General features: G+C 40.2%; 1 protein-coding gene across 2 annotated transcripts in view; it reads right to left on the reverse strand.

Moving 5' to 3' along the window:
* Positions 1–4,237: 4,237 nt before the first annotated feature.
* The window catches only part of ACYP2 (acylphosphatase 2), a 181,022-nt gene continuing 159,710 nt past the window's right edge, over positions 4,238–25,549 (reverse strand). The window contains exons 4-5 of one of the 2 annotated variants that reach the window (XM_056114141.1): positions 14,681–14,776; positions 4,238–4,664 (exon numbers count right to left, since the gene is read on the reverse strand). In XM_056114141.1, the coding sequence (XP_055970116.1) occupies positions 4,550–4,664; positions 14,681–14,776 (211 nt within the window). In that variant the 3' untranslated portion in view covers positions 4,238–4,549. The remainder of the gene's footprint in view (positions 4,665–14,680; positions 14,777–25,549) is intronic. The other variant, XM_056114142.1, reaches the window with a different exon arrangement.

A 25,549-nucleotide genomic window follows, 5' to 3' on the forward strand; every position in this document is an offset into this window, starting at 1 on the left:
GTTCATGGTCTGAACCCTGGGACCTTTCATTGTTCAGACATTAGAGAAATAAGGAAGAATCAAGGACTGAAAGGGTTTGAAGGCAAGAGGTAAGAATAAACCATGAATATTCTGTTCAGAAAAGCAAGTGACAGAGACAATCACTTGGTGAAAGAGATAATCGACCAGCGGAATTATTAATGATGGAACACAGTGTTAGGAATGACACAGGTACATCCATGGATGGCAGGGGAGCAAAAGCGTGATGGGAATGAGTGCCAGAGTAAAGGGACTGGGTTATAGCAGGCGGAGGTGATGCTTAGGAGGAGACCACCTGTAAGGGAAAGAGGTATGTAGAGGAGCCAAAAGGGAAATAATGGCATGTTTGTAAACCAGTGGGAAAGAAACATTCAACGGAAACAAACATTGATTCTGTGGAAGTGGAGGACATGGGGCCAGCCATTGCCATAATTGAGATCAAGCTAATAGGCAGGAAGGTAAACTACAGAAGTAATCATGCAGCATTTATGATATTTTGGTCGATAATGGACTGTACACATGACAATGGTCACACAGTAAGTCACACCAGAGAGTCTTATGTTTCTGGCTATCTAATTCATGTTGTGTAATTTTGTTTACATAATGACCAAATTACCTAACAACAAAGTTCTCAGAATGTATCTCTGTTGTTAAGCAATGTGTAACTATAGTTGGGGAAGAGTGTGGGAAAGTGGGTGGATGGTAGAAGCTTGTGGAATTTCTCTTCCGATCGAAATAGGAAGCACACACATGAGTGAAGAGTAATAGGTATGACTGAAAGCAATGGGCAGTGAATGGAGTCCAGGACTGCTCGGCTGTGACCCCGTTCCCTTTCCTTTCCATGCCCCCATCCTTCCTGTTGAACCATAGTTTCGCACAGAGGTCACCCCTGTATGCAATTTTCATTAACATGATTTAGAGAGAATATCTTGGGAAACCACAGCAGGCCTCATGGTCCGTGGTTTAGAAACTGGACTTGAGAAATATCAGTCTCTAGGCAGCAGTTAGTTTTAAATTTTATTTATAAACATTGTAAAAGTCAACAAGTCTTTTAATTTTTGTTTTCCTTGGGGCCACATGTGGTGGTACTCGGGCTTCCTCCTGGCTCTGCACTCAGGGGTCATTCCTGGTGGGCTTGAGGGACTGTAACTGGTGCTAGGGTTGGAATCTGGGTCAGCCGAGCTCTATCCTCAGGCCCAGAAGTTAGGTTCCTGAGGTGAATGCTAGAGGGAGTTTATATGTAATAATTGTTAACCTGGTTTTTAGGTAAGCATTATGTACAGATCATTTTTCTGTAGTTTTGATTAAAATGTAACTCCTTTCTAGATGTATAATTTCACATGTATACATCATAGCTATTTCTCATAACTCCCGAGAAAGATTTTTTAAATCATAACTATTTTCCTTTTGATTAAATTCAAATTTTTCTCCATCTGAACTTCTATTACTGATTAATTCGTGGGTTATATATACTCTCTTTCTTCTGAACTAATAATTTTCTTTCATATTTTCATTTCTTCTGCTTCTCTGTTCAATTTTTCAGATTTCTTCTCTATGCTGGATTGCCTAAATTGGCCAGGTTGTCAAACCACGAGGAATTTTTTTGTTTGGTAACATAAATTTGGGGCAAAACCCTTATTTTTGAATGAAACTCTTGATTCTTTTGGTCTGGGTTATAGTAATATGTATATTTAAAATACTCCCTAGTTATTTCTGGTGATCAGCTAGGTTAGCCACAAATCTGTATCTCCAGAGAAATCTGCCATTTGTTGAGTTCAGAGAGGATCGCAGTACTAGTTTTCCCTTCCGCGTTTTCTGTCACCTGTCTATAGCTTGGACATGCTTGTATGTCCCTGCTTTTCAGAATAAATTTACCATCTCGGCTAATTCCCCTGAACCCATCCACTCTCTTCCCCCTTCCCTCTGCTGTGTTGGTGATGGTCACACACCTCCTTGTGCTTGTACATACACTAGAGTGTCCTGCTCGGGGGGGGGGGGGGGGGGGCGGGGGAGAGGGATGGGCTATGGTCACACATGTGTTTCCCTAGAGAAAAGAGCCTCTCGGTGAGTGCAGGAGGTAGTGGGGATGGAGCTTGTGAGCCCGCTGGCACAGCCCAACGTTCAGCCACCCAGTCAGTCCCAGGCCTCATCTATTTTATTTTAATCTCCCAGTGACTCACTCACTGGTCTTTTTAAAAGAATCAATCACCTTCACTGCATACTGTTGAGGATATAAATAGATGTTTCCTAAAAAACATTTTTCCATAGAGATATGAAGCTTCTTTGATTCCAAAGGAAAATGTTCCTTCTTTTTTACTTTTCCCTTCTGTTTTCTTTCTTTCTTTCTTTCTTTCTTTCTTTCTTTCTTTCTTTCTTTCTTTCTTTCTTTCTTTTTCTCTCTTTTCTATATCTCTCTCTTTTTGCTCTCTTTCTCTCTTTCTTTCTTCTATAGTGCTTTTGAGGCCATACCCAGCTGTGCTCAGGGATCACTCCTGGGTGCTCAAGAGACCATATGAAGTCTTGGGGATTCGAGTCTGAGTTGGCCTCAGACAAATGCAACTGCTTTAGTCACAGCATCATCTCTCTGGTGCTAGAAACATGCTTTGCAGGTAAAAGCCCAAGTTTCAATCCCTAGCAGCCCACCGTTCTATAAACTTTGCTGGCAGTGACCCCCAAAGTAAGAACAACAAACAAAGCCTTAGTATGACTGATGCTTCGTATGGCTTAGAGTGCCCTACCAAGTGTCTTGTTCTACTATGAGATTCCTTGGTTTAGTAATTTTGGGGGCCTCCCAACTGGTGCCTAGGAGGTCTGAACCTCACTAGAAGTTCAGTGGAAGGGCCTGATGATATGGTACTGAACAATCTTAGTTGCTCACTAATTTTGCATATTCTACTATTACTTGATAGCAGTATTAACACTCACGTAGTAAACAATCTATTCAAGTAAATAGTCATTACCTTTTTCAGTCCTAATCTTGCAGAGAGTAAGGTCTAAATTCGTATCTATGTCATGGAGCATAGATTTGTCTCATTGGTAATGGTGGTTACCAAGCAGTATTCCTAAAGGTTCTAAATTGTCCATGAACATCAGAGGCATAATGTCAAATAAGATCAAGTTGTAACGCTCCAAGAACTCCCATCCTATTGGCCTTCTTATCATATTTATGTATTCAATTCTATATAAAATTTTGTTTTAATGAAGAATATCATTGTGATAAGGCATTTGGAAATCATTAAATGATAATATCCAAATATATGGCACGGAAGTAAACCATCTCCTCAATATGTTCTGTTGCTTAATTATTTCCATGTGAAATCTCCAAATGATAGTATACATTTGGAGATACTATTTTTTTTTTTTAGATTACACTCTGAAAGCACAGCAGTAGGGCGTTTGCTTTGTGCGCAGCCAGCCTGGCCGAGCCAGGTTTAATTCCTCTGCCCCTCTCGGAGAGCTGGCAAGCTACTGAGAGTATCTCGCCCACATGGCAAAACCTGGCAAGCTACCCATGACATATTCAATATGCCAAACACAGTAACAAAAAGTCTCAAAATGGAGACGTTACTGGGCCCACTTGAGCAAAATTGATGAATAATGGGAGGATAGTGTGTTTTGTTAGTGAAACACCATGAGATACAGTTGTAGACTTACAAATTTTTGTGCTTGGGTTTCAATTATACAATGATTGAGTACCCATCCCTCCACTGGTGCCCATTTTCCACTACCGTTGATCCCAGTATCCCTCCCACCCCCCATCCTCCCATCCACCCTGCCTCTGTGGCAGGGCATTCCTTTATTCCTTTTTGTTTTCTCTCTCCTTTTGGGTGCTGTGGTTTGCAAAAGAGTTATTGAGTGGCAATCATGTTCGGTCTGGAGATAGTATGTTTTTTAGATTCTCAAGAGTTTTTTTTTTTCCCATAGGACATCTACTGTGGATAGTTGATATAAATCTTGCTATTCACTACAGAACAGCATGGTTCATAGAAAGCATTAAACAGCTACAAGTGGAGTACTGAATCATGTTTCTGTTTAACCAAAATGATAAGAATATCTCCTCTGGAGACTGGGGATGCAGCACAGTAGTAGGCTGTGTGCTGTGCGTGTATGAGGGCCTATCGCAGGCAACCCCCAAGGAATCTGGTTTCATTATCATACGATCAAACTTCAGATACAACCTATTCAGAAGATTTTAGAATTTAATTCAGACAACAACATATAATTTTAAAAATTAACTTTATTTCATACCTAGTCAAATAATGTTATAATATTCATTAGAATTAAAGGTTCTGCAAGGCAAAAATATTTAATTAAATACTTTGTAATGACATTTTAGTTTTTAAATACTCTTTACTTGAATAAGACTCTTTCTGACAGACATTTTTAGTAACATAATGTAGCTTTCAGAACATAAAATGTCTTTATTTTCCCTATTCTACTAAGATTATAGTATATAGTAACTTATCATATAGATATGTTAAATTGTATGTAATGCCAACTGCATAGTTAAGCAGCACGATGATTATTTCTCTTAGTATCGAATACTAAAATTAGAGTAATCAAGTTTGGTGATATTTTTTTCATTAGAAAAGTTTGCACGGTCAATGCGAGAACTAGGACTGCCAACTTTGCTCAGCCACGTCTTCCTGTGGAAAAAAAGAGAGAAAAGAGAAAAGAAAAGATATTAATATAAATGTAATGGATAAGCTTACAATGTCCTTAGAATAAGAGAATCAAGAGATAGTACAGAAAGTAGTATTCTTGTTTGGAGTGTAGCCATCTGGGGTTCGAGCCATAGTGCTGGGTATGGCCCCTGAACGAACAAAGTCAGATCAGCCTAAGAAAACTAGTGCTCACAGTTTTTCATTTTCCACACTCTTACAAGGCCATTTCATCTAGCTCTTGTAGCTAGATTAAAACATTTTTACAGAGAGGTAATAATGAATTTGTATTTATTTTTACTCAGAAATAGCACTGTAGCTCTGTCCTTTCATTGTTCATCGATTTTCTCAAGTGGGTACCAGTAACATTTCCATTGTGAGACTTGTTGTTACTGTTTTTGGCATATCAAATATGTCACGGGTAGTTTGCCAGGCTTTGCCATGCGGGCAGAATACTCTCGGTAGATTGCCTGGCTCTCTGAGAGAGGCGGAGGAATTGAACCCAGGTCGTCCACATACAAGGCAAATGCCCTACCTGCTATGCTGTCACTCTGGCCCCTACTCAGAAATATATGGAGAAATATGGAATGGGAGTGCAAAATACGAAATAGATGATTATTCATACATATTAGGTGAATGTTTCTTCTTAGCTACTTATCAGTTGTTACCATACATACTACATTTTTTCTTTATTCATAATACCCCTGTGTCTAATTTATGCATTTGTGAACTCACCTGAGATGCTTCCTATGTAATTCAGGCCTGTTTTTGACATGTTAAATAATACTGCAGATAATTTTTTGGAATCTCTTTATCTACTAATAATTATCTGGATACTAAGTCTCATTATTAACTTGCAGTCCCTTTTAGTTCATTTTATACAATTGTTGGCCATTATCTGAATTGTAATGTTTCCTCATTTCCCCTTACTTGTATGTATAACTGTGTGTTACTATATATGACCATCTCATAACCTTCAATTAAAAATATCTGCTAAGCTAAAATCTGATTAGCTTAAAGTTACTCTTAATTAAGCTAGAGAAGAATCCCAGTGATTCCAACTTCAATACACTTTTAGCTGGGGGGAAGGGCCCAGAAGCAATGATGGAGTCCAATTTGGGGATACTGGAGCCAAAGGTAGGGTCTCGCAGATGCCAGGCCTGTACTCTGGTCTTTGGTTCATTTAACTTTTGTTTGTAAGTTTTTGCTTTTATTGTCTCTCATAAACTGAGCCATGAATACATTAGCACTTTTTATTTTATTTTGTTTATAGCTATATATATATTTTAATTACTTAATTATTCTAGTCTATCTTGGCAGCAGTTTTCTTTACTGGCCAAATCTTGTAAGCAAAGGTTAGAAGTAATAAAAGCTATCACTTCCTGAATATTTTGAACGCATTGGTAATTTGCTTACTAACAGACTGGACATAACGTGAGAAAAAAAAAGGCTAAAGGATAAAATCCTGTTATGAGTCTGAAAAAGAACTTAAATGTATTGTTATTTACTAAAATGGCCAGTGTGAGGAGAAATTTGGAGGAAAGAATGGAAGTTTAGTTTTGAGATGATTAAGTCTGAGGTGTCCATTGTCACCCAAATGAGAGGTTGAGTAGATGGCTCCATTTAGGAGTCTCTCTAGAGACTCCTAAAATTAAAATTTAAGGATATAAAATTTGGAATTTGATATTCGAAGCATTGGAAGTCATAAAATCAGATGGTATCAACAAGAAAACAAATTAACAGAAAAGGGTAGAGATGCAAGGACTGTGTCCAAAACACTCCAACATTAGAGCTCAGTAAGCAGAGGAAGAGAGCCCCAGGGGAGAACAGAGCCTCCAGTGAGGCAGGAGGAAACCCATCACATCCTGGAGCCAGGGGGAGAGCTCTAAGGCTAGCGCTGCTGACAGCGACTAAGGATTGTCCTCACTCGCCGAAAAGTAACAGTTACTGCACTGCACAAAGACTTCTGTCAAACTAGTAGTTGATGGAGAACCAGGTTGGGGAGGCCAGAGTTAAGAGAGGACTTCAAGGGACACTGCTATGTCTGCCAGGCATGCTGTCGCTGGCAGACTCTGTGTGCCCTGATCTCTAAACCTGAGAAGTGCACTGCATCTCAGGTCCTTTAGATGAATTTGATCTCCTTTGTGTCCAAGAAGTGAAAGGCCAGTGTCCTGGCATGAATTCACGCTGATGTGGTTCCTAGGAACATTGGAAGCAGAGATTTAGAGACTTCCCAGTGCTCCTTCCTGGTCTGAGATAAATTCCCACAGCCCTACTGTGGTGGTCAGCAGGTTGCTCCTGCCTTCCATTTGATCTACCTGGTCTGGGGTCAAGCCCTGTCATTTGATGTACGGGAAGGGAACATGCATTGCTCTTTGCAGAGGCAAGAAAAGAAGATAGACTTGGCTTTCCCTCAGGCCTAGGCTCTTGTCTTATAATTCAAGGACAAGAACTTTGTGTGCTGCTCCCCCATTCCAGGTGAGGTTGCCTCTGCTCATCACACATCTGGAACTGGAAGCAGAGCCCCTTCTTCTCACCAGGTCCCAGCAGCCTCCACACTGGAACCACCATAGCAAAAGGTCCACACCACAACTCCTGAAACAACAGATCTCCTCAACAATTTACACACTGCTCACAGTTATTCTTCCTGACTTTGGTGAAGACGGGGAGAGAAGACAGAAAGCAACCTCAACCTAATCCCTCAGCACCTTCCAGGGGCTCTAACTACAAACACTCACCCCAGAGGAGCTGGAAAACCAATGCAGAAAATATGAGAAACCCGCCAAGTTCAGTGACGGAAAATAGGATCACCAAAGACAGTGCCCTTAGTGACACCATAATGAAGAGACTCAACAAGTTCAATAAACAATAGTACAGACACTAGGCTAAACACAAGAAAAAAGAAGAGTCAATGAAAAAACGACTACAGTCAGAAATGACAGAAATGGAGAACATGGTAATGCAGAACACTGGTAAATAAAAATGTAGTACATTTATATAAAACAAACCTCAACAGAAGCTCTGAATAGCAGAATAACAGAAGTTGAGCAAAAGATCAAGGAGATACAAGATGAAAATGAAGAAACTGCTAGAAAACAGCATGAGAGGTGAGAAATAGTGTGAAAAAAATGAACAGCATACAAGAGAACTATAGGGTAAATTCAAAAAGAACAATATAAGAATCATTCAGGAGTCCCTGAAGAACAGGAAAGAAGATGTGATGATAAACAATAGTTAAAGATATCATTGATAAGAATTCCCAAGAGTTGAGGATTATAGGCACTGAGATCCAAGGGACCTGAAGAGTTGCAGTGAAAATAGACCCAACTAGGAAAACTCCAAGACATGTTGTACTCAAAATGACAAAAGCTACAAAAACAAAAAAACCTTAAAAGTAATCAAATGTCCATAAGATATACAGCAGATCTATCATAAGGCTCTGTGAATCACAAGAGTATGGAAAGACATAGCACAGAAACTCAAAGAAGGTGCTGGAGCAATAGCACAGCAGCTAGGGCATTTGCCTTGCATGTGAACGACCTGGGTTTTATTCCCAGCATCCCATATAGTCCACTGAGCACCAACAGGAATAATGAGCCAGGAGTTACCCTTGAGCATCACCAGTTGTGACCCAAAAAGCCAAAAAAAAAAAAAACCTTCAAAGAAACAAACACCTCATCAAGCATACTCTATCCAGCTAGATCATCATTCAGGTCGGAAGGACAGGCAGCAGTTGAGGGAATTCACAGCTTGGAACCAGTTTTGCAGGAAGTGTTTAAAGAGCTTCTCTAGAGGACAGGAGAAACTTTCTATTCTTCTGCCCTGAGTATGGCCCTCACTAACGGGGTACATGGATTCAGAAAGGTATGTTTCTGTGTAATCCCAGAGTCCCCTGCCTGCGCACCTGACTGTCCTCACTGGGGCCCCTTGGAGGAGGGTGGGTTGAGTTTCCCTCCCCACCCTGAGCAGAGCCCCGGCAGCTGAAGACCTCCAGTTCCAGCCACAGCCATGCTTAAGACCACTCTCCACAGGTTCAGACAAGCCTCACCATGAAGGAACCAGCAGAAGAACACAGATGTGCGGGACCTGGGGCACAGATCTCCAAGCTTGCTCGGATTGGGACTGGGGCCTCCTCCAGCCAGATCCCCAATCTTCCAGTATGTAGGCATTACACCCATCAACTGCCCCCTGCTCCGTTTAATCCCATCAATGGCCAAGACCCAGAGACTATAAATCCCTGCTCCCGGAAGCACACGGCCACATTCATGGCCCCGGGACATCTTATTATCTAGTTCTTACTCTGGAGAACCTGGCAGGCTACCAAAAGTATCTTGCCCACAAGGCAGAGTCTGGCAAACTCCCCGTGGCATATTCAATATGTCAAAAACCAGTAACAGTGATAGGTCTCATTCTCCTGACCCTGAAAGAGCCTCGAATGCTGCACTTTTTAAAATCTCAGGGCTAGGACGAAGGAGACGTTATTGTGGCCTGCTCAAGGCAATCGATGAACAACAGGATGACAGTGATACAGTGATGTTTCTCCTAGTTTGCGAAGGTATTTTATACATTTATACATTTTCAATTATGAAATAGCATCTTATTTATTTGATTAAAATCACTTAGCAATCAATCATCACAAATAAACTTTTATTGATATATTTTCTGATAATCCCATTTTCAATTCCTTTAGCACAACAGGTAGGGCATTTGCCTTGCATGCGGCCAACCCGTGTTCAATTCCTCCGTCTCTCTCAGAGAGCCCAGCAAACTACCTAGAGTATCCCGCTCACACAGCAGAGCCTGGCAAGCTCCTCATCCATTTGATATGCCAAAATACAGTAACAACAAGTCTCACAATGGAGACGTTACTGATGCCTGCTCAAGGAAATCCATGAACAATGAATGGGAGGACAGAGCTACAGTGCCAACTTTCATTGGAGCAAGTAATATGAAACATATTTGTTATAAGCTTGCCAAGGGGCCAAGCTGTGGGGTGGGTGGGAACCTGGAAGCTTTGGTGGAGGGCGGGGACACTAGAGATGGGATTAGTGTTATTATGAACAACTTTGTAAATCATATTGTCTTAATAAAAATTTTTTAAATGAAAAGGATTCAAGGACAAGAGTGAATGTGTATAAAAGCAGGAATATATATCCAAGAAATGAGTGCATGCACTCTCAAGGGAGAGCTCTAGTTAGGGTTTTAAACAGTGAGCTAAGGGGGAATATGCATGGAGGGGGCATGCAGGATCTGGGCTCTTTCATTGTCAAGACATGTGAAAATTTTCTTGTTCATACATTGCATGTAACATTAGCATCTCATTATACAGCAAGGGATGTGTGAGTAAACTTTTTTTTAGACTTAATGAAAAGTAAAATTAGGGTCATATGTTTATTTTTTCCCTTCCCTCTGTGCATGCTCTAGTAACTGAATAGAACTTGTTTCTAAAGTACACTCTTTAGGGACTGGAGCGATAGTACAGTGGGTAGGGTGTTTGCCTTGCATGCGGCCGACCCAGGTTTGATCCCCATCATCCCATATGGTCCCCGAGCACTGCCAGGAGTAATTTCTGAGTGCAGAGCCAGGAATAATCCCTGAGCATCGCCAGGTGTGACCCAAAAAGAAAAAAAAAGTACACTCTTTGTTGTAACTTCAAGAGTTATAGGACTCCAAGCCCCTTTCCCTCTGTTACGTGAGATAGCCCTTTGGCTTCTTATAATAGTTTTCCACACTGCTTCTTCTCACCTTATAATGATACAACAAAGATAGGGGATGGGATTTTTACAGAATGATCTTTCGATCTAGGTGTGAGATAAAATCACATAAACAATACCAGAAATTTCACGGTCACGGTCCTCCCATTGTTCATCCATTTGCTCGAGCAGGCCCAGTAACATCTCCATCATGAGACTTGTTGTTACTGTGTTTTGGCATATTGAATACGTCACGGGTAGCTTGCCAGGCTCTGCCGTGAGGGCGAGATACTCTTGATAGCTTGCCGGGCTCTCCGAGAGGGGCACAGGAATCGAACTCAGGTCGGCCATGTTGGCAGCTTGTAAGGCAAACGCCCTACCTCTGTGCTATCGCTCCAGCCCAACCAGAAATTTAACCCAGTAAATATTTAAGTAGGGCTTTACATCAGTCATGTTAGATGGTGGCATAGACACAGTTGTTTAAAATTGTTTTCTCTTTTCAAAGAAATATATCAAACACTCCTGGAATTCATGTGGAACAACAACTGCTCCCACCTCCAAATAGCTAAAGCAATCCTTAAGAAAAAGGTGATGGAAGACACCACCTTCCCCAACTTTAAACTGTATGAGAAAGCAGTAGTAATTAAGACAGCATGGAATAAAGGCAGACCCTCAGAACAATGGAATAAACTTGAGTAATTTGAGATATACCCTCAGGTATGTGACCAGTTAATCTTAGATAAAGGAACAAAAAAATAAGAAGTGGATCAAGGAAAGCCTTAACAAGTGGTGCTAAGAAAACTGTGAAGATTCCTGCAAAACAAACAAACAAACAAACAAAAATTCAGACAGCTCCCTAGAGCCATGCACAAAAGTCAGATCAAAATGGATTAAAGACCTCAACATCAGACCTGAATCCATAAGGTATATAGAGAAAACATAGGCAGATCTCCATGACATTGAAGCTAAAGGCATCTTCAAGGATGAAACACCACTAACCGAGCAAGTGGAAGTAAAGATAAACAAATGGGACTGACTACATTAAACTAAGAAGCTTCTGCAACTCAAAGGAAATGATGACTACCTCATAAAGACAGCCCACGATATGGAAGAAATGAGTTACCTAAGACTCATGTGAAAGGGATTAATATCAATGATATATAAGGAACTGGTAGAACTTTACAAGAAAAATATATCCAACCCCATCAAAAAATGGGGAGAAGAAATGAATAAAATATTCCTCAAAGAATAAATACAAATAATCAAAAGTCACAAGAAAAAATGCTCTACCTCACTAATTATCAGGGAGATGCAAATCGAAGTAAAATGAGATTTCATCTCACATCACAGAGACTCACACACATTTGAAAGGACAAGAACAACCAGTGCTGGTGTGGTTTCAGGGTAAAGTGACTCTCATTCATTGCTGGTGGGAATGCTGACTGATCAAATCTTTTTAGTAAATAATATGGATATTCCTTAAGAAATTAGTACCCAACAATAAAAAATTAATACTCAACAATACTCCTAGGAATATACCTCGGGGGCCCCAAAACAGGCAGCAGAAATGCCATCTGCACTTCCATTGTTCATTGAAGAACTATTTATAATAGTCAGAACCTGGAAACAACCCAAAGTGCCCAAGGGCAGATGACTGGAGAGAGAAACTTTGGTATATCTACACAATGATATTCTATGCTGCCACTAGGAAAAATGAAGTCAGGACATTTGCTTATATATGGATGTACATGGAAAGTATCATGCTGAGTGAAGTGAGTCAGAGGGTGAGTTACAGACATAGAATAACCACTTATTTGCAGAATAATGAAATATTCTTTAAAACCATAGTATAATAATAATAATAATAATAATACCCAAAGACAGTTAGGAACGAGGGCCAAGAGCACCAGTCTGTGGTAGGAAGTTTGCCACAAGTTGTGGGGGAGTGAAGAGAGGACAGAGAAGGGACCACTATGACAATATTAATTGAAAATGATCAGTTTGGATGTGAAATGAGTGCTGAAAGGAGGTAAAGTGATATACGTGATAACCTCTCAGTAACAGTATTACAATTCACTGTACCAAAAAGGAAATGGGCGGAGAGAAAGAGGGAGAGAGAGACAAAACAGAGAATGAGACAGAGACAGAGACAGAGACAGAAAGAGAAGAAAACGTCTGCTATAGAGGCAGGCTCTGTGTGGTGGTGGTGGGGGGGTGCTAGGGATCAGGATCAGTCATACAGTATTCCAACACCCATCCTTTCACTAGTTTATGTTTCCTGCCACCAATTCCCCTGTTCCCCCATTATTTCCCGTTGTCATCTTCTTCGTCCCCTTCCTCGACTTCTTTCCTTTTCCTTTTCCTGGGGATCATTTTGGTCTTTATTTGTTTCCCTAATGATCAGAGATGAGCAGTTTTCATGTGTCTATAGGTTTTCTATATGTCCTCTTGGGGTGGAATATATCTAAAATAATTGAAACAACTAGTATTGTGGACTGTCATCTGGTTCAGTCTCTATGAAAAACAGCATGGAAATTTTTCAAAATAATAGAGCTTCCATATGACCCAGCAATAAAATAATAGAGCTTCTATATGACCCAGCCACCCAACTTCTTGAAATCTATGCTCCAAATACAAAAAATATAAATTTCAAAAGATGTATGCACATTTAGGTTCACTGCAGCACTTAGGATACTGGAAGCAACCCAAATGTCCAACAACAGATGAACAAAGAAGTTCTGATAAATATATACAAGGAAACTATTCAGTTATAGAAAAAAATTTCATTTTTCATAACATGATACCCTTAAGTTCCATCCAAGTTTCAGTAAACTGTGAGGGGGGACAAATACCACTCATCTATGGTATAAAGAGAAAGAAAGTGAGGGAATATGTAGTGTCAAGTGATGACAAACCCTTGTCCTTGACTCTAAAACACACTATCAAGCAGGGAGTATTGAGAGGAATAAAACAGTGAACTGGAAGTAACATAGAGACATTGGTGAAGGGTACTGGGTACTTTGGTGGTGGTAAGGTGGAATAATTGTATCTCAGGACCTTAAACATTAATGCTGTTGTAAAGATGTCGTCTTAACTATAATAATTATAAAAGAAAACTGATGCTAATGGTGAGAGTGATGGGCCTGAAGTTGGGATGTGAAGACGCCACCTGACAGTACAGTGTTCTCCCAGAGACACCAACCCCAGAGCACAGTCCAACCCGTGGGGGCAGAGATCAATGCAGAGGTCACTTCTCAGGTGGGACAAGCCACCTGTGTGGTAGATGGAACAACTCAGAAGATTTCCTGGCATGATGATGGCTTGTAGGACACAACACCCCCCAATCTGTAAAGGATTGTTCTTTGGGAATTGGCAAAGTTCTGGTCTTAGAACTTAGAACCTGACTTTAATCTGTACTACAAAATGACAGCAATCAAGCAGGATAGTAAAGGAACAAGAAAAAAATAAAAGACACAGATGAATAGAACTGAGAGCCCAGAATATATTCAAACACACACACACACACACACACACACACACGGTTAATCTATACAAACCATCTAAGAGGAGATTAAATAAAGAGCAATGAAGAAAGCAAAGAATGAATGCCTTAAAATATAGGCTTCCATAATGTCCAAAGCAAAAATAAGTAACTAGGACATCTAAGTGAAAAACTTCTGTACAGGAACAGAAACTATCAATAAAATAAAAAATACACCTGACTGAATGAAAAAAAATATTTTCACATCATGTATCTTGCAAGGGTGTAATATTAAATAAACATAAAGAACCCCCCAAACTTAACAAAACAAAAATAAAACAAAAAAAAACTTAACAAAACAAATAGCCCAATTAAAAAGAAACAGAAAGAAGATGGGCTGGAGAGATGGTACAGCAGGGAAGGCGCTTGCCTTGCACAAGAACAACCTGAGTTCGAACTCTGACATGCCATATGGGCCCCAGAGTGCACCAGGATCGATCTCAGAGCACAGAACCATGAAGAAACACTTGCTGAGTATACAAATGGTTAGTAACACCAACACTGTGGTGTTAAATGACTATTAGGAAAATAAAGTCAAAACTATAATGTGGTATCATTTCATCCTGTTAGGATAACCTATATTGTATATTACCAAGATCAGAAACAAGAAATAGGAATTTTTTTAAGAAAAAAGTCATTCCTTTGGTGAAAATGTAACTTTGTCCAATAGTTTCTCAAAATGCTAAAATAAGCACTCCATAACCCCCCCTCCCCCCGCAAAAAAAACCTTAGAACCTTAACTAGGGCGAGCTCTATGAATCACTCACTGGGAAGCTGCTGGTTTGGGTGTCAGATCTTTCCTTTTGGACGAGTCAGACTCTTCGTGTCCAATAGATAAATCTGTCTGTGCCTGTCCTGGAAATCTGGAAAGGTTAAGGCATCAACATTCAGCTTGCTACTTGCACTGAATCCCTCAATTTTCAGCACCAATTATATATATATGTAATTATATATATATCTAACATACATATATGTATACACACATATATGAATGAATATATAGGTATGTGTATATATAACTATATAACTATAACTATAAATATATAGAGTGCCTTTGATATCCCTCTGGGGCACAAAACTTTAATTTCCACCTGGCCGAGCTGGCACCTGCCCTCTAAGGAGGAGTGGGGGATAAGTGCTTATTAACAGATTTTTGAATTGGTCCTTTTCTTGGCTTTACCTTTATGCCACTGTTAATTAGCCACTTCTCTGCATTCTTCATGACAGGCATATAATTCAAGTCTATATTAGTTATTTGCTTTCTAATGTCCCAAATTTTGTTGCTATGGCTTTCTCTCCCATTCTTTGTTCTTATGGATACTTAAGGGTTTTTTTTTCTATCAATATTTAGGTGGGACTTTAGGAGAGAGCAGAGATGTTAAAAATGGAAACTTTACCCTTTATATTTAAACCTTTAATCTATCTAGATTGCATTATATAAAAAATGTTTCCCAAGTGGAACTATTACTATATACTAAGTTTGAGTACACGGCCTGAATCTTTTTCTAGCCATTTCTAAACCATTTAATTTAGTAGTGTCAGAACATATTTAATGACCAGGAATCCCTATTCTTCCCCCTCCATATTCTTCTATTTGTAAATGTCCTCATTTGACTCAGATAGTGTATATTTCAACTTTAGAATAATTTTTCTCATTTCCTTGATATTCCTTTTTTAACTGTTAAAATTTGCAAAAACTGACATTAAATCTTGTCATAAAAAGTAATATTTTTAATGTCTTTATGTTCATATCTTCATTAGCATTAAAAAATCAGAAACAGGGGCTGGAGAGATGCACATGCCTTGCATGTAGTCGCTCCAGTTTAATTCTTGGGCCCTTGCACTGCTTGGGAATACACCCAAAATTCAGGAAGTGTATATTTCTTGATAATTGTATAGTGATATATTTTCTAGTGATTTGATTTTTATGGTATTGGGGTTTGGGGGTCCTACTTAGAGGTGCTCAGGGGACTGTATGATGTGCCAAGATCAAACCAGGGCCAGCCATATGCAAGTTCCTTAATCTCTGTGCTGTCTTTCTGGTCCCTATTCTAGTTCAGATAAGATGCTTTATAATATGTGTTCAGATTGGTATGTGGAAAACTCATGATTTCTTTTTTCTTTTCTTCTTTTTTTTATTAGTGAAACACCATGAGGTACAGTTGTAGATTTACAATTTTTTGTGCTTGGGTTTCGATTATACAATGATCAGATACCCATCCCTCCACCAGTGCCCATTTTCCACCACCATGGATAATATCCCCCCCCACTCCCATCCCTCATCCCCGCCGCCTCTGTGGCAGGGCAATCCCCTGTGTTCTCTCTCTCCTTTTGGGTGTTGTGGTCTGCAAAAGAGGCTTTGAGTGGCAAACATGTTCAGTCCATAGTCTACTTTCGACATGCATCGCCCCTCCTGGGAGGATCCTCCAAACACCCTTTATTTAGTGTTCTCTTCTCTATCTGAGCTGCCCTTTCCTCTAGAATGCCCGACTGGCCACTAAGCTATGGAGTAATCCTCCTGGTGCTGATCTCAGCTATTCTTGGGTATTAATCTCATATTTTGTTACTTTATATCCCCCAGATGAATGCAATCTTTCTATGTCTATCCCTCTCTTTCTGACTCATTTCGCTTAGCATGATACTTTCCATGTTGTACCACTTGTATGTAAATTTCATGACTTCATCTTTTCTAACAGCTACATAGTACTCCATTGTGTAGATGTACCAAAGTTTCTTTAACCAGTCATCTGTTCTTGGGCATTCAGGTTTCTTCCAGTTTCTGGCTATTGTAAAGAGTGCTGCAATGAACAAACAAGTGCAGATGTCACTTCGACTATACATTTTTGCCTCTCTGGGATATATTCCCAGGAGTGGTATTGCTGGGTCAAATGGGAGCTCAATTTCTAATTTTTTGAGAATCGTCCATACTGTTTTCCAGAAGGGCTGAACCAGTGGACATTCCCACCAACAGTGAAGGAGTGTCCCTTTCTCGCCACATCCGCACCAGCATCGGTTGCTTTTGTTCTTTTTTTTTATTATTAAGTGAAACACCATGAGGTACAGTTGTAGATTTACAATTTTTTGTGCTTGGGTTTCGATTATATAATGATCAGATACCCATCCCTCCACCAGTGCCCATTTTCCACCACCATGGATAATATCCCCCCCACCCCCATCCCCCCATCTCCCCCTGCCTCTGTGGCAGGGCAATCCCCTGTGTTCTCTCTCTCCTTTTGGGTGTTGTGGTCTGCAAAAGAGGCATTGAGTGGCAAACATGTTCAGTCCATAGTCTACTTTCGACATGCATCTCCCCTCCTGGGAGGATCCTCCAAACATCCTTTATTTGGTGTTCCCTTCTCTATCTGAGCTGCCCTTTCCTCTAGGATACCCGGCTGGCCTCTAAGTTATGGAGTAATGCTCCTGGTGCTGATCTCAGCTATTCTTGGGTATTAATCTCATATTTTGTTACTTTATATCCCCCAGATGAATGCAACCTTTCTATGTCTATCCCTCTCTTTCTGACTCATTTCGCTTAGCATGATACTTTCCATGTTGTACCACTTGTATGTAAATTTCATGACTTCATCTTTTCTAAGAGCTACATAGTACTCCATTGTGTAGATGTACCAAAGTTTCTTTAACCAGTCATCTGTTCTTGGGCATTCAGGTTTCTTCCAGTTTCTGGCTATTGTAAAGAGTGCTGCAATGAACAAACAAGTGCAGATGTCACTTCGACTATACATTTTTGCCTCTCTGGGATATATTCCCAGGAGTGGTATTGCTGGGTCAAATGGGAGCTCTATTTCTAATTTTTTGAGAATCGTCCATACTGTTTTCCAGAAGGGCTGAACCAGTGGACATTCCCACCAACAGTGAAGGAGTGTCCCTTTCTCACCACATCCGCGCCAGCATCGGTTGCTTTTGTTCTTTTGAATGTGGGCCAGTCTCTGAGGTGTGAGATGGTATCTCATTGTGGTTTTGATCTGCATCTCCCTGATGATTAATGATGTAGAGCATTTTCTCATGTGCTTTTTTGCCATTCGGATTTCTTGTTTGAGAAAGTTTCTGTTCATTTCATTGCCCCATTTTTGGATGGGGTTGGATGTTTTCTTCTTGTGGAGTTCAACCAGTATTTTGTATATCCTGGATATCAACCCCTTGTCAGATGTGTATTCGGCGAATATCCTTTCCCATTCTGTAGACTGTCTTTGTATTTTGGTCACTGTTTCTTTGGAGGTGCAGATGCTTCTTAGTTTAAGATAGTCCCATTTATCTATCTCAGTTTTCACTTGCTCGGCCAGTGGCGTGGCATCTTTGAAGATACCATTAGCTTCAATGTCATGGAGGGTTTTGCCAACTTTGTCTTCAATGTACCTTATGGTTTCTGGTCTAATGTTGAGGTCTTTAATCCATTTTGATCTTACTTTTGTACATGGTGTTAGGCAAAGTTCTGAGCCCATTTTTTTGCATGTAGCCGTCCAGTGATGCCAGCACAATTTATTAAAGAGGCTTTCCTTACTCCACTTCACATTACTTGCACCTTTATCAAAGATTAGATGAGCATATGATTGAGGGGAGATGTCAGTGTATTCAACCCTGTTCCATTGGTCTGCAGTTCTGCCTTTGTTCCAGTACCATGCTGTTTTAATTATTACTGCTTTGTACCCCAGAAAATCAAGTACCTAGGAATCAGCTTAACTAAGGAAGTAAAGTACCTGTACAAAGAAAACTACAAAACGCTACTTCAGGAAATAAAAGAGGACATGAGGAAATGGAAAGATATCCCCTGCTCATGGGTCGGGAGACTTAACATTGTCAAAATGGCAATACTACCGAAAGCATTGTATAAATTCAATGCAATCCCTATAAGGATACCCATGACATTCTTCAAAGAAATGGAGCAAACACTCCTGAAATTTATATGGAACAATAAGCCCCCACGAATAGCTAAAGCAATTCTTTGGAAAAAGAAAATGGGAGGAATCAACCTCCCTAACTTCAAACTGTACTACAAAGCAGTAATAATTAAAACAGCTTTTGTTCTTTTGAATGTGGGCCAGTTTCTGAGGTGTGAGATGGTATCTCATTGTGGTTTTGATCTGCATCTCCCTGATGATTAATGATGTAGAGCATTTTCTCATGTGCTTTTTTGCCATTCGGATTTCTTCTTTGAGAAAGTTTCTGTTCATTTCATTGCCCCATTTTTGGATGGGGTTGGATGTTTTCTTCTTGTGGAGTTTAACCAGTATTTTGTATATCCTGGATATCAACCCCTTGTCAGATGTGTATTCGGCGAATATCCTTTCCCATTCTGTAGACTGTCTTTGTATTTTGGTCACTGTTTCTTTGGAGGTGCAGAAGCTTCTTAGTTTAAGATAGTCCCATTTATCTATCTCTGTTTTCACTTGCTCAGTCAGTGGCGTGGCATCTTTGGAAACTCATGATTTCTAATGATATTGTGTCCCTACTGAACCTCCTTAGTAGCATAATATTTTCCTTTGATTTGGAACTCTTGGTTAAACTATCCACATATCTTTATGAATTCCATTAGTCGATGTTTTATCATTGACCATATCATTTTATATTACTTTTTATTTTAAGCTAACATTTTAGCTACTTAGAGGCCTTTCAGAAAGTCACCACATTAATTATGAAGAGAGAGAAACATGAGAATTTGACTCAGCCAGTCAAAGGGCCATGCATTTACCTATTAGATTAGTAGACTCAATAAATACACTAGGGGTGAAAGGGTGAATTATATTTCCTTGAAAGAGACTGAAATCTAATATTTTCACTGTAATTCTGCTTTGTGTACATATATTTCTTAGGTATTTTAATTTAAGAAACACAGTTCTGTGATAGGCCTATATATAAATATATGTGAGATTAATGTACGAAAATAAAACAAAAATAGGAGAATCCTACTGATAAGTTATGTTATTTGATATTTTCTGTTTACTTTATTCTAAATGCCTTATACAAAGGTTTTTAAAATGAAACTAATTCTTATAAGATTTATTTTCTTTTTTAATCAAAAGCCTGGTGTCTTCAGACTTGCAAAGTCATAATGTAGGAATTTCATCATGGCTCCATTACTGATATGTCTGAGGATTATATACAGCTGCAAAAACAATTTTCTATGGAAAGTAAAAGGGTAGTGGTCTTGAATGCATTACTGGTAAGCACTCCTCTGGCCATCTTTGCATTAACACACACACACACACACACACACACACACACACACACACACACAGAGCACTGATGAATGTTACATGACCAAGGGGAAAACCATCTATTCATTTACTAAATTAATTGTGCCATGTTTCTCTGTTCCTTTCCCTGTACTCTCCAACTCTCGCTCCCCTCAGGATCTGCACTGCCTTCTCTCTAATTACCCTGTACAGATGGTACATATTTAGCCATCAACTGCACTAAATGCCACACATTTCTGACCTTGGCAGTCAGCAGAGGCCAGCTGAGGCTTTCCAAAACGCACTTGATGTGTGTGGGACTGAGGGCAGGAAAGAGAAGAGATCAGTCTGACAATAATAGCTGGGAATGATTACGCTGGACAAGAACTGAGGGTTAGAAATAAGTAAAGAGATATTCTTTTATTAATTTATCTATTTTTTTTTGCCTTTAGGGTCACACCTGGAAATGCACAGGGGTTGCTCCTGACTCTGCACTCAGGAATTACTCCTGGCAGTGCTCAGGGGACCATATGGGATGCTGGGAATTGAACCTGGGTTGGTTGGGCGCGTGCAAGGCAAACGCCTACCCAAAGCCCTAAGAGATATTCTTGATATCTTGATACCTTGATATTCTTGATACCTTTCAGTATCAATATTGCAAACCAAAATGTCCAAAAGGAGAGAGAGAGAAGAGAGAGGAGAGAGACAGACAGAGAGAGAGAGACAGACAGACAGAAAGACAGAGAGAAGAAAAGCACCTGCCATAGAGGCAGGCAGAGGGTCGGGGTTGGGGAGTGATGGGAGGGAACCTGGGGACACTGATGCTGGGAAATGAATACGGGTGGAGGGATGATATAAGAATACTATATGATTGAAATCTAACCATGAACAGCTTTGTAAGGGTCTGTCTCAGTTTTTTAATAAAAAAGTTAAAATAAAATTGAGAATATTTTTTAAAAAATGTTAGAAAATGTGTGTGAGTGCTGTGCTCTCCCCCCGCTCCTTCTCAGAAGGGTCTCAGCATTATGTGTCATGAGAATAACATGTGCAATGCACCATCACCACGTGCCACCTCCTCAGCAGAAAGCAAATTCTCAGAAAGCATGGTTGGGCTTGGAACTGAATAAATCTACACTCTATTTTTGACACGTGCAATGTCCCGTGGAGCTCAGGCATGTAATGAGGGTCTCTTGCATGTTAGCCCATGCCCTGCCAGTTGAGTCAGCTCTCCGGCCAGTGCCCACAGAGTTCTCACTGACCCAGGTCGTATCTGGTATGGCCATCCAGCCTGCAGCAGCTGGGGGAAGGAGGAGCACGGACAGCAGCACGCGAGATGCACAGAGTTCAGACACGCCACAGCAGCCCGAACAGGACCTGCTGCCTCTGACTCTACACAAACATCTTCCTGTCTGACATCTCTTTGACAGCTAAATAGTTGCCCAAATTCTAGGGAATGATGAACTATTTGAGCCATGCAAGTCTCCTAGGAGATAACAAAGTGGTGACTCGATTCATCCTTCCATACCGGGAAACCTATAGGTCTGACCTAGTGACTGGAAGATTAGCATATTACCAACCATTTTATTTGCAAAACTGGTTCTTTTTTCTTGCTAAACTCATAATTTTATTATGTTTATTTAAACAATCTTACTTACGTTTATTTACATAACCAGTAAACTGCAACTGGCTTCACCCTGTGTTCAGGCTCTATGGCGACGCAGGGGACAGCCTAGTCCATCTTGCAGCCCTGGACAGCACATGCTCAGATCATGATCACTGAATAAAAGATGTTAGAGAGTTTCCTTTGTATCCCGTGATAGTCAGGCACTTACTGTTGTCATTTTTTGGTTTTTAAAGCTGAAAAAGTATGTTTTTTCCCGAAATAAGTATGTTTATTTATGGAGGTTTAATGTTTACAGTAAAAGTGAAATGCTTCTCTAAAGAGGGGTCAGGACAGAACCACCCCAGCAGGCCTCTCCCCTCCCACATATGGACCTTAAGTCCTTTTGTGCAACCCTGGATCTCTGACAAACTCAGTTATTAGGGTAGTTTCAATCCAGCAGTGAATAAGAAAGTGGAAAGGATTCTCTGTATGCAGAAACAGAAATCAATGTGACTACCTTTTCTATGACTCAAGTCTGTCCACCTTCTCTAGAAACTGTAGTAAGCCTAGAGGTAAGATTCAAAACCCATTTAATCAGCATCCTTCTCTGAAGCAAAGATGTGAAGTGAGAGCACTAGAAAGTCAATATTATTAATAATTCATAGCAGTTATATTTCCGGGGACTAAAGTGGGGTGGCATAGTCCTTTTGATATCTCGGCAGCAGCAGTGTAAAATGTAGACCGTGGCAAGAAAGCAGAGAGCACGGAAAGACAGCTAATGAATTGAAAACTGGCGAGGTGCATGCTGGGCAGTATTGAGCTGCCTCCTACTTCGAGTTCTCAAGTTCACATTAATAATAAAAGAATTGTACATCATATTTTGCCTTTGTGCTTTCTTTAGCAAGTTATTCAGTTTCATGTGGACAAAGAGCATAACTTTGTTATTAATATAAGCATTTTAATGGTGTTTTGACATGTCTAAGATGTCTATTAAGTATGTGCTCCATGATTAATGAAGAGCTCACTGAGTACAGGGGGAGTCCTGGGACACCCATAATTAATGGAACTAGTCTCGTCACCTTTAAAATGGTGATAAAAGAAAAACCCAACACTTCAGCTGTTGAAAAGATTAAAGAAAATGTAAGTCCTCGAATGCAAGCCTACCAGCAGCCTTCTTCAGTAGCGGTGGTCAGAGGCACTGGGCACATTCCCAACAAGCTCTGGGCTCCTGTCACACTCCTGCAATTCCACTGGGAAGTGCTCCTGGTTTGCCACAGCGGGAAGAAGCACACTGTGTCCCCTTTCCAGTTGGGAGGAGACTTTTGTTTATTGTTTGTTGTTGTTGTTGTTGCTTTTTGGGTCACACCCAGCAATGCGCAGGGGTTACTCCTGGCTCTGCACTCGAAAATCACTCCTGGCGGAGCTCGGGGACCATATGTGATGCTGGGGATCGAACCCAGGTTAGCTGCGTGCAAGGCAAATGCCCTCTCTGCTGTCATTCTAGCCCCAGGAGACTTCTGGAGAAGCTATTGAGGTAGAACTCATGCCCAGAATTCAGAGAATCAATAAACGAACCATGCACATGGTAGTAAGTGAAGATGATTGGAACCCCTCATGCCTATGATCATCGGGCTTCTAGGCTCTCCAAGTGACAGGCACACTCTCCCTCTGATTCACAAAGTGGGAAGGGCACAGCAGCTGGCACAGCACTAATGGAAGTGGACTTGAATCATTCAGCTGTGAAGCCAGCTACCATTTTCTAAATGGCCATTTTGGGCAAGTTGCTTCCGTTCTCGGCCATTTGTGTGTAAAATGGAGAATATATTGTCTCCCTCAGTTGTTTCAAGATTAAGTGAGGGTGCATTTCCTGTTGTCTGCATACCAAACCTATGCTGTGCTCTGTAGTTTCTCTCTCTGACTGTCCTTATATTTCTCTAAATAAAACAATTTGACTTAAAAATAGATGAAGTGAAAGCAGGGAGCTAGTACAGTATGGGGGATGCATACCGACCTTCTGCACCATGTATGGTCCTCTGGGTGGACCCCAAATAAAACACAGACAACAAAAAAGTCAAAGTGAAAGAATTTATATAAACTGTTTAAAAGTACCTAGATAATAGAAAACAAAACATTTTAGCTATTGTGCCAGTCAGGGTACAGGAACAGCAGAAATGAAAACCACCTTACTGTTTTAAAGTAGGATTTAATGTAATTTGGTCCTCAAATAATTACTGGAAGGGTTTTAAAAGCAGACGTCGGGCTTGTTGGAGATTATAGGATTCATGATAGAGTATTAATTATTAAAATGTATTTTCAAATGACATGGATCAAATGTTTGATTCATACATAAGTTGGTTTGGATGGCTGGAAAATGTGTGTGTCCAAGGAGAATATACTCCTGCATGTTGTATGGATGGATAGAAACATCCATTCAGAAATATGACTCAACTTTCCAGTAGATTCAAAACTAAAATTATAATGGGGAAACATTAAACCACACAATTCTAATATGTGAGCTTCATGCATAACTTAAAATGATCTAGTTGCCACAACTATAGAGATAAATAAAACATATTTTAAATTTAATCTCGCCTACATAGCTATGTACTATATGTAGCTACATAAAACACATACTAATTGTTAAATTAGAAAATACTTTTTATTTTTAACACTGATTCTTTGAAATCTATCATTTTTTATATATTTATAAAACGTCTCAATTCAAATTTGCCGCAAGTGCTCAATAATCATAGCTACCATATTAGATGCACTATTAGGGGAATTAGGGAAATAAAGATAATTGGACTTATTTTTCTTCAGAGTAGAAATAAGCTAACAGAAAAAAATAATTTGCTTTGTTAAGGACAAGAGACACTTGCATTTATTTATTTGGCTATAAAAACTAAAATAAGAGAAATAGCCTACTTAACATAAGATCTCAAGTACATACCCTATAAGAGTATTTCACTAGACAAAACCAGAACAGTACTGAACAGTGCCCTCTAATCTTAATAATCCATTTCCAAGCCTTGGACTTTTTCAATTATTCTATTAGGGGAACAGCTGGGCATTGGGAGACGGTGACCCTGATTTTAAACATGTCTCTCGACCTTGGCTGCAGTGCAGACTGCTGACACCCACCATTACTATTGGTTCCAGAGCCCACAGTGGCCCTCGGTCCTCACACAGCTAACAGGAAGGCTCAGGCACTGCAGCTTCTCTCTGGACCAATTTCCATCCCAAGGCAAATATCACACAAGGATATTTGATTTCACATTGGAGACTTTAGCTGCAAGGGAGTCAGAGAAACATACCTTCTGCTGTCTGCAGATTCTACAATCAAGGACAGGCAGCTGGAACAGGCAGAGGGTGAGTACAGCAGTCTACCCAGGTCACCACTGCTACAAATCACCTCAGAACAAGAACTGCATGCGAGTCTACACTGTAGGGAGCAGATGATTAGAACATCCTTTTTATTGCTCTGTGTGGTGGCACTATTTTTGTGGCTTCTTTTAGAGCTAGAGGTCTCTACACTAGAACAAAATTGCAAGGAACACCAACACTGCAGAGTGGGGTGAAAGAGACACAGACTACAGTTAAGAGAGGGTCCCAGGGGAGAGGGCATGAGCCAGGGAGTGTGGTTGGAGGAAAATTACAGGCAAGTGTTTTAAGGGAGAGCAATCAAACTATAAATGCTGCAGAGATTCCAGTGAAATACGAACCGGAAAGCACTTTTGGGACATTCACAAGATCTGCTGCAGTGAAGTATGAAGTGGTAGGAGTGAAAGTCAGACACTGGAGTGGTCTTAGGCTTGAGGAGGAAGTGACGAAAGGGAGGCAGC

This window comes from Sorex fumeus, unplaced genomic scaffold (assembly GCF_029834395.1).
Source record: "Sorex fumeus unplaced genomic scaffold, SorFum_2.1 ptg000024l, whole genome shotgun sequence".
NCBI lineage: Eukaryota > Metazoa > Chordata > Mammalia > Eulipotyphla > Soricidae > Sorex > Sorex fumeus.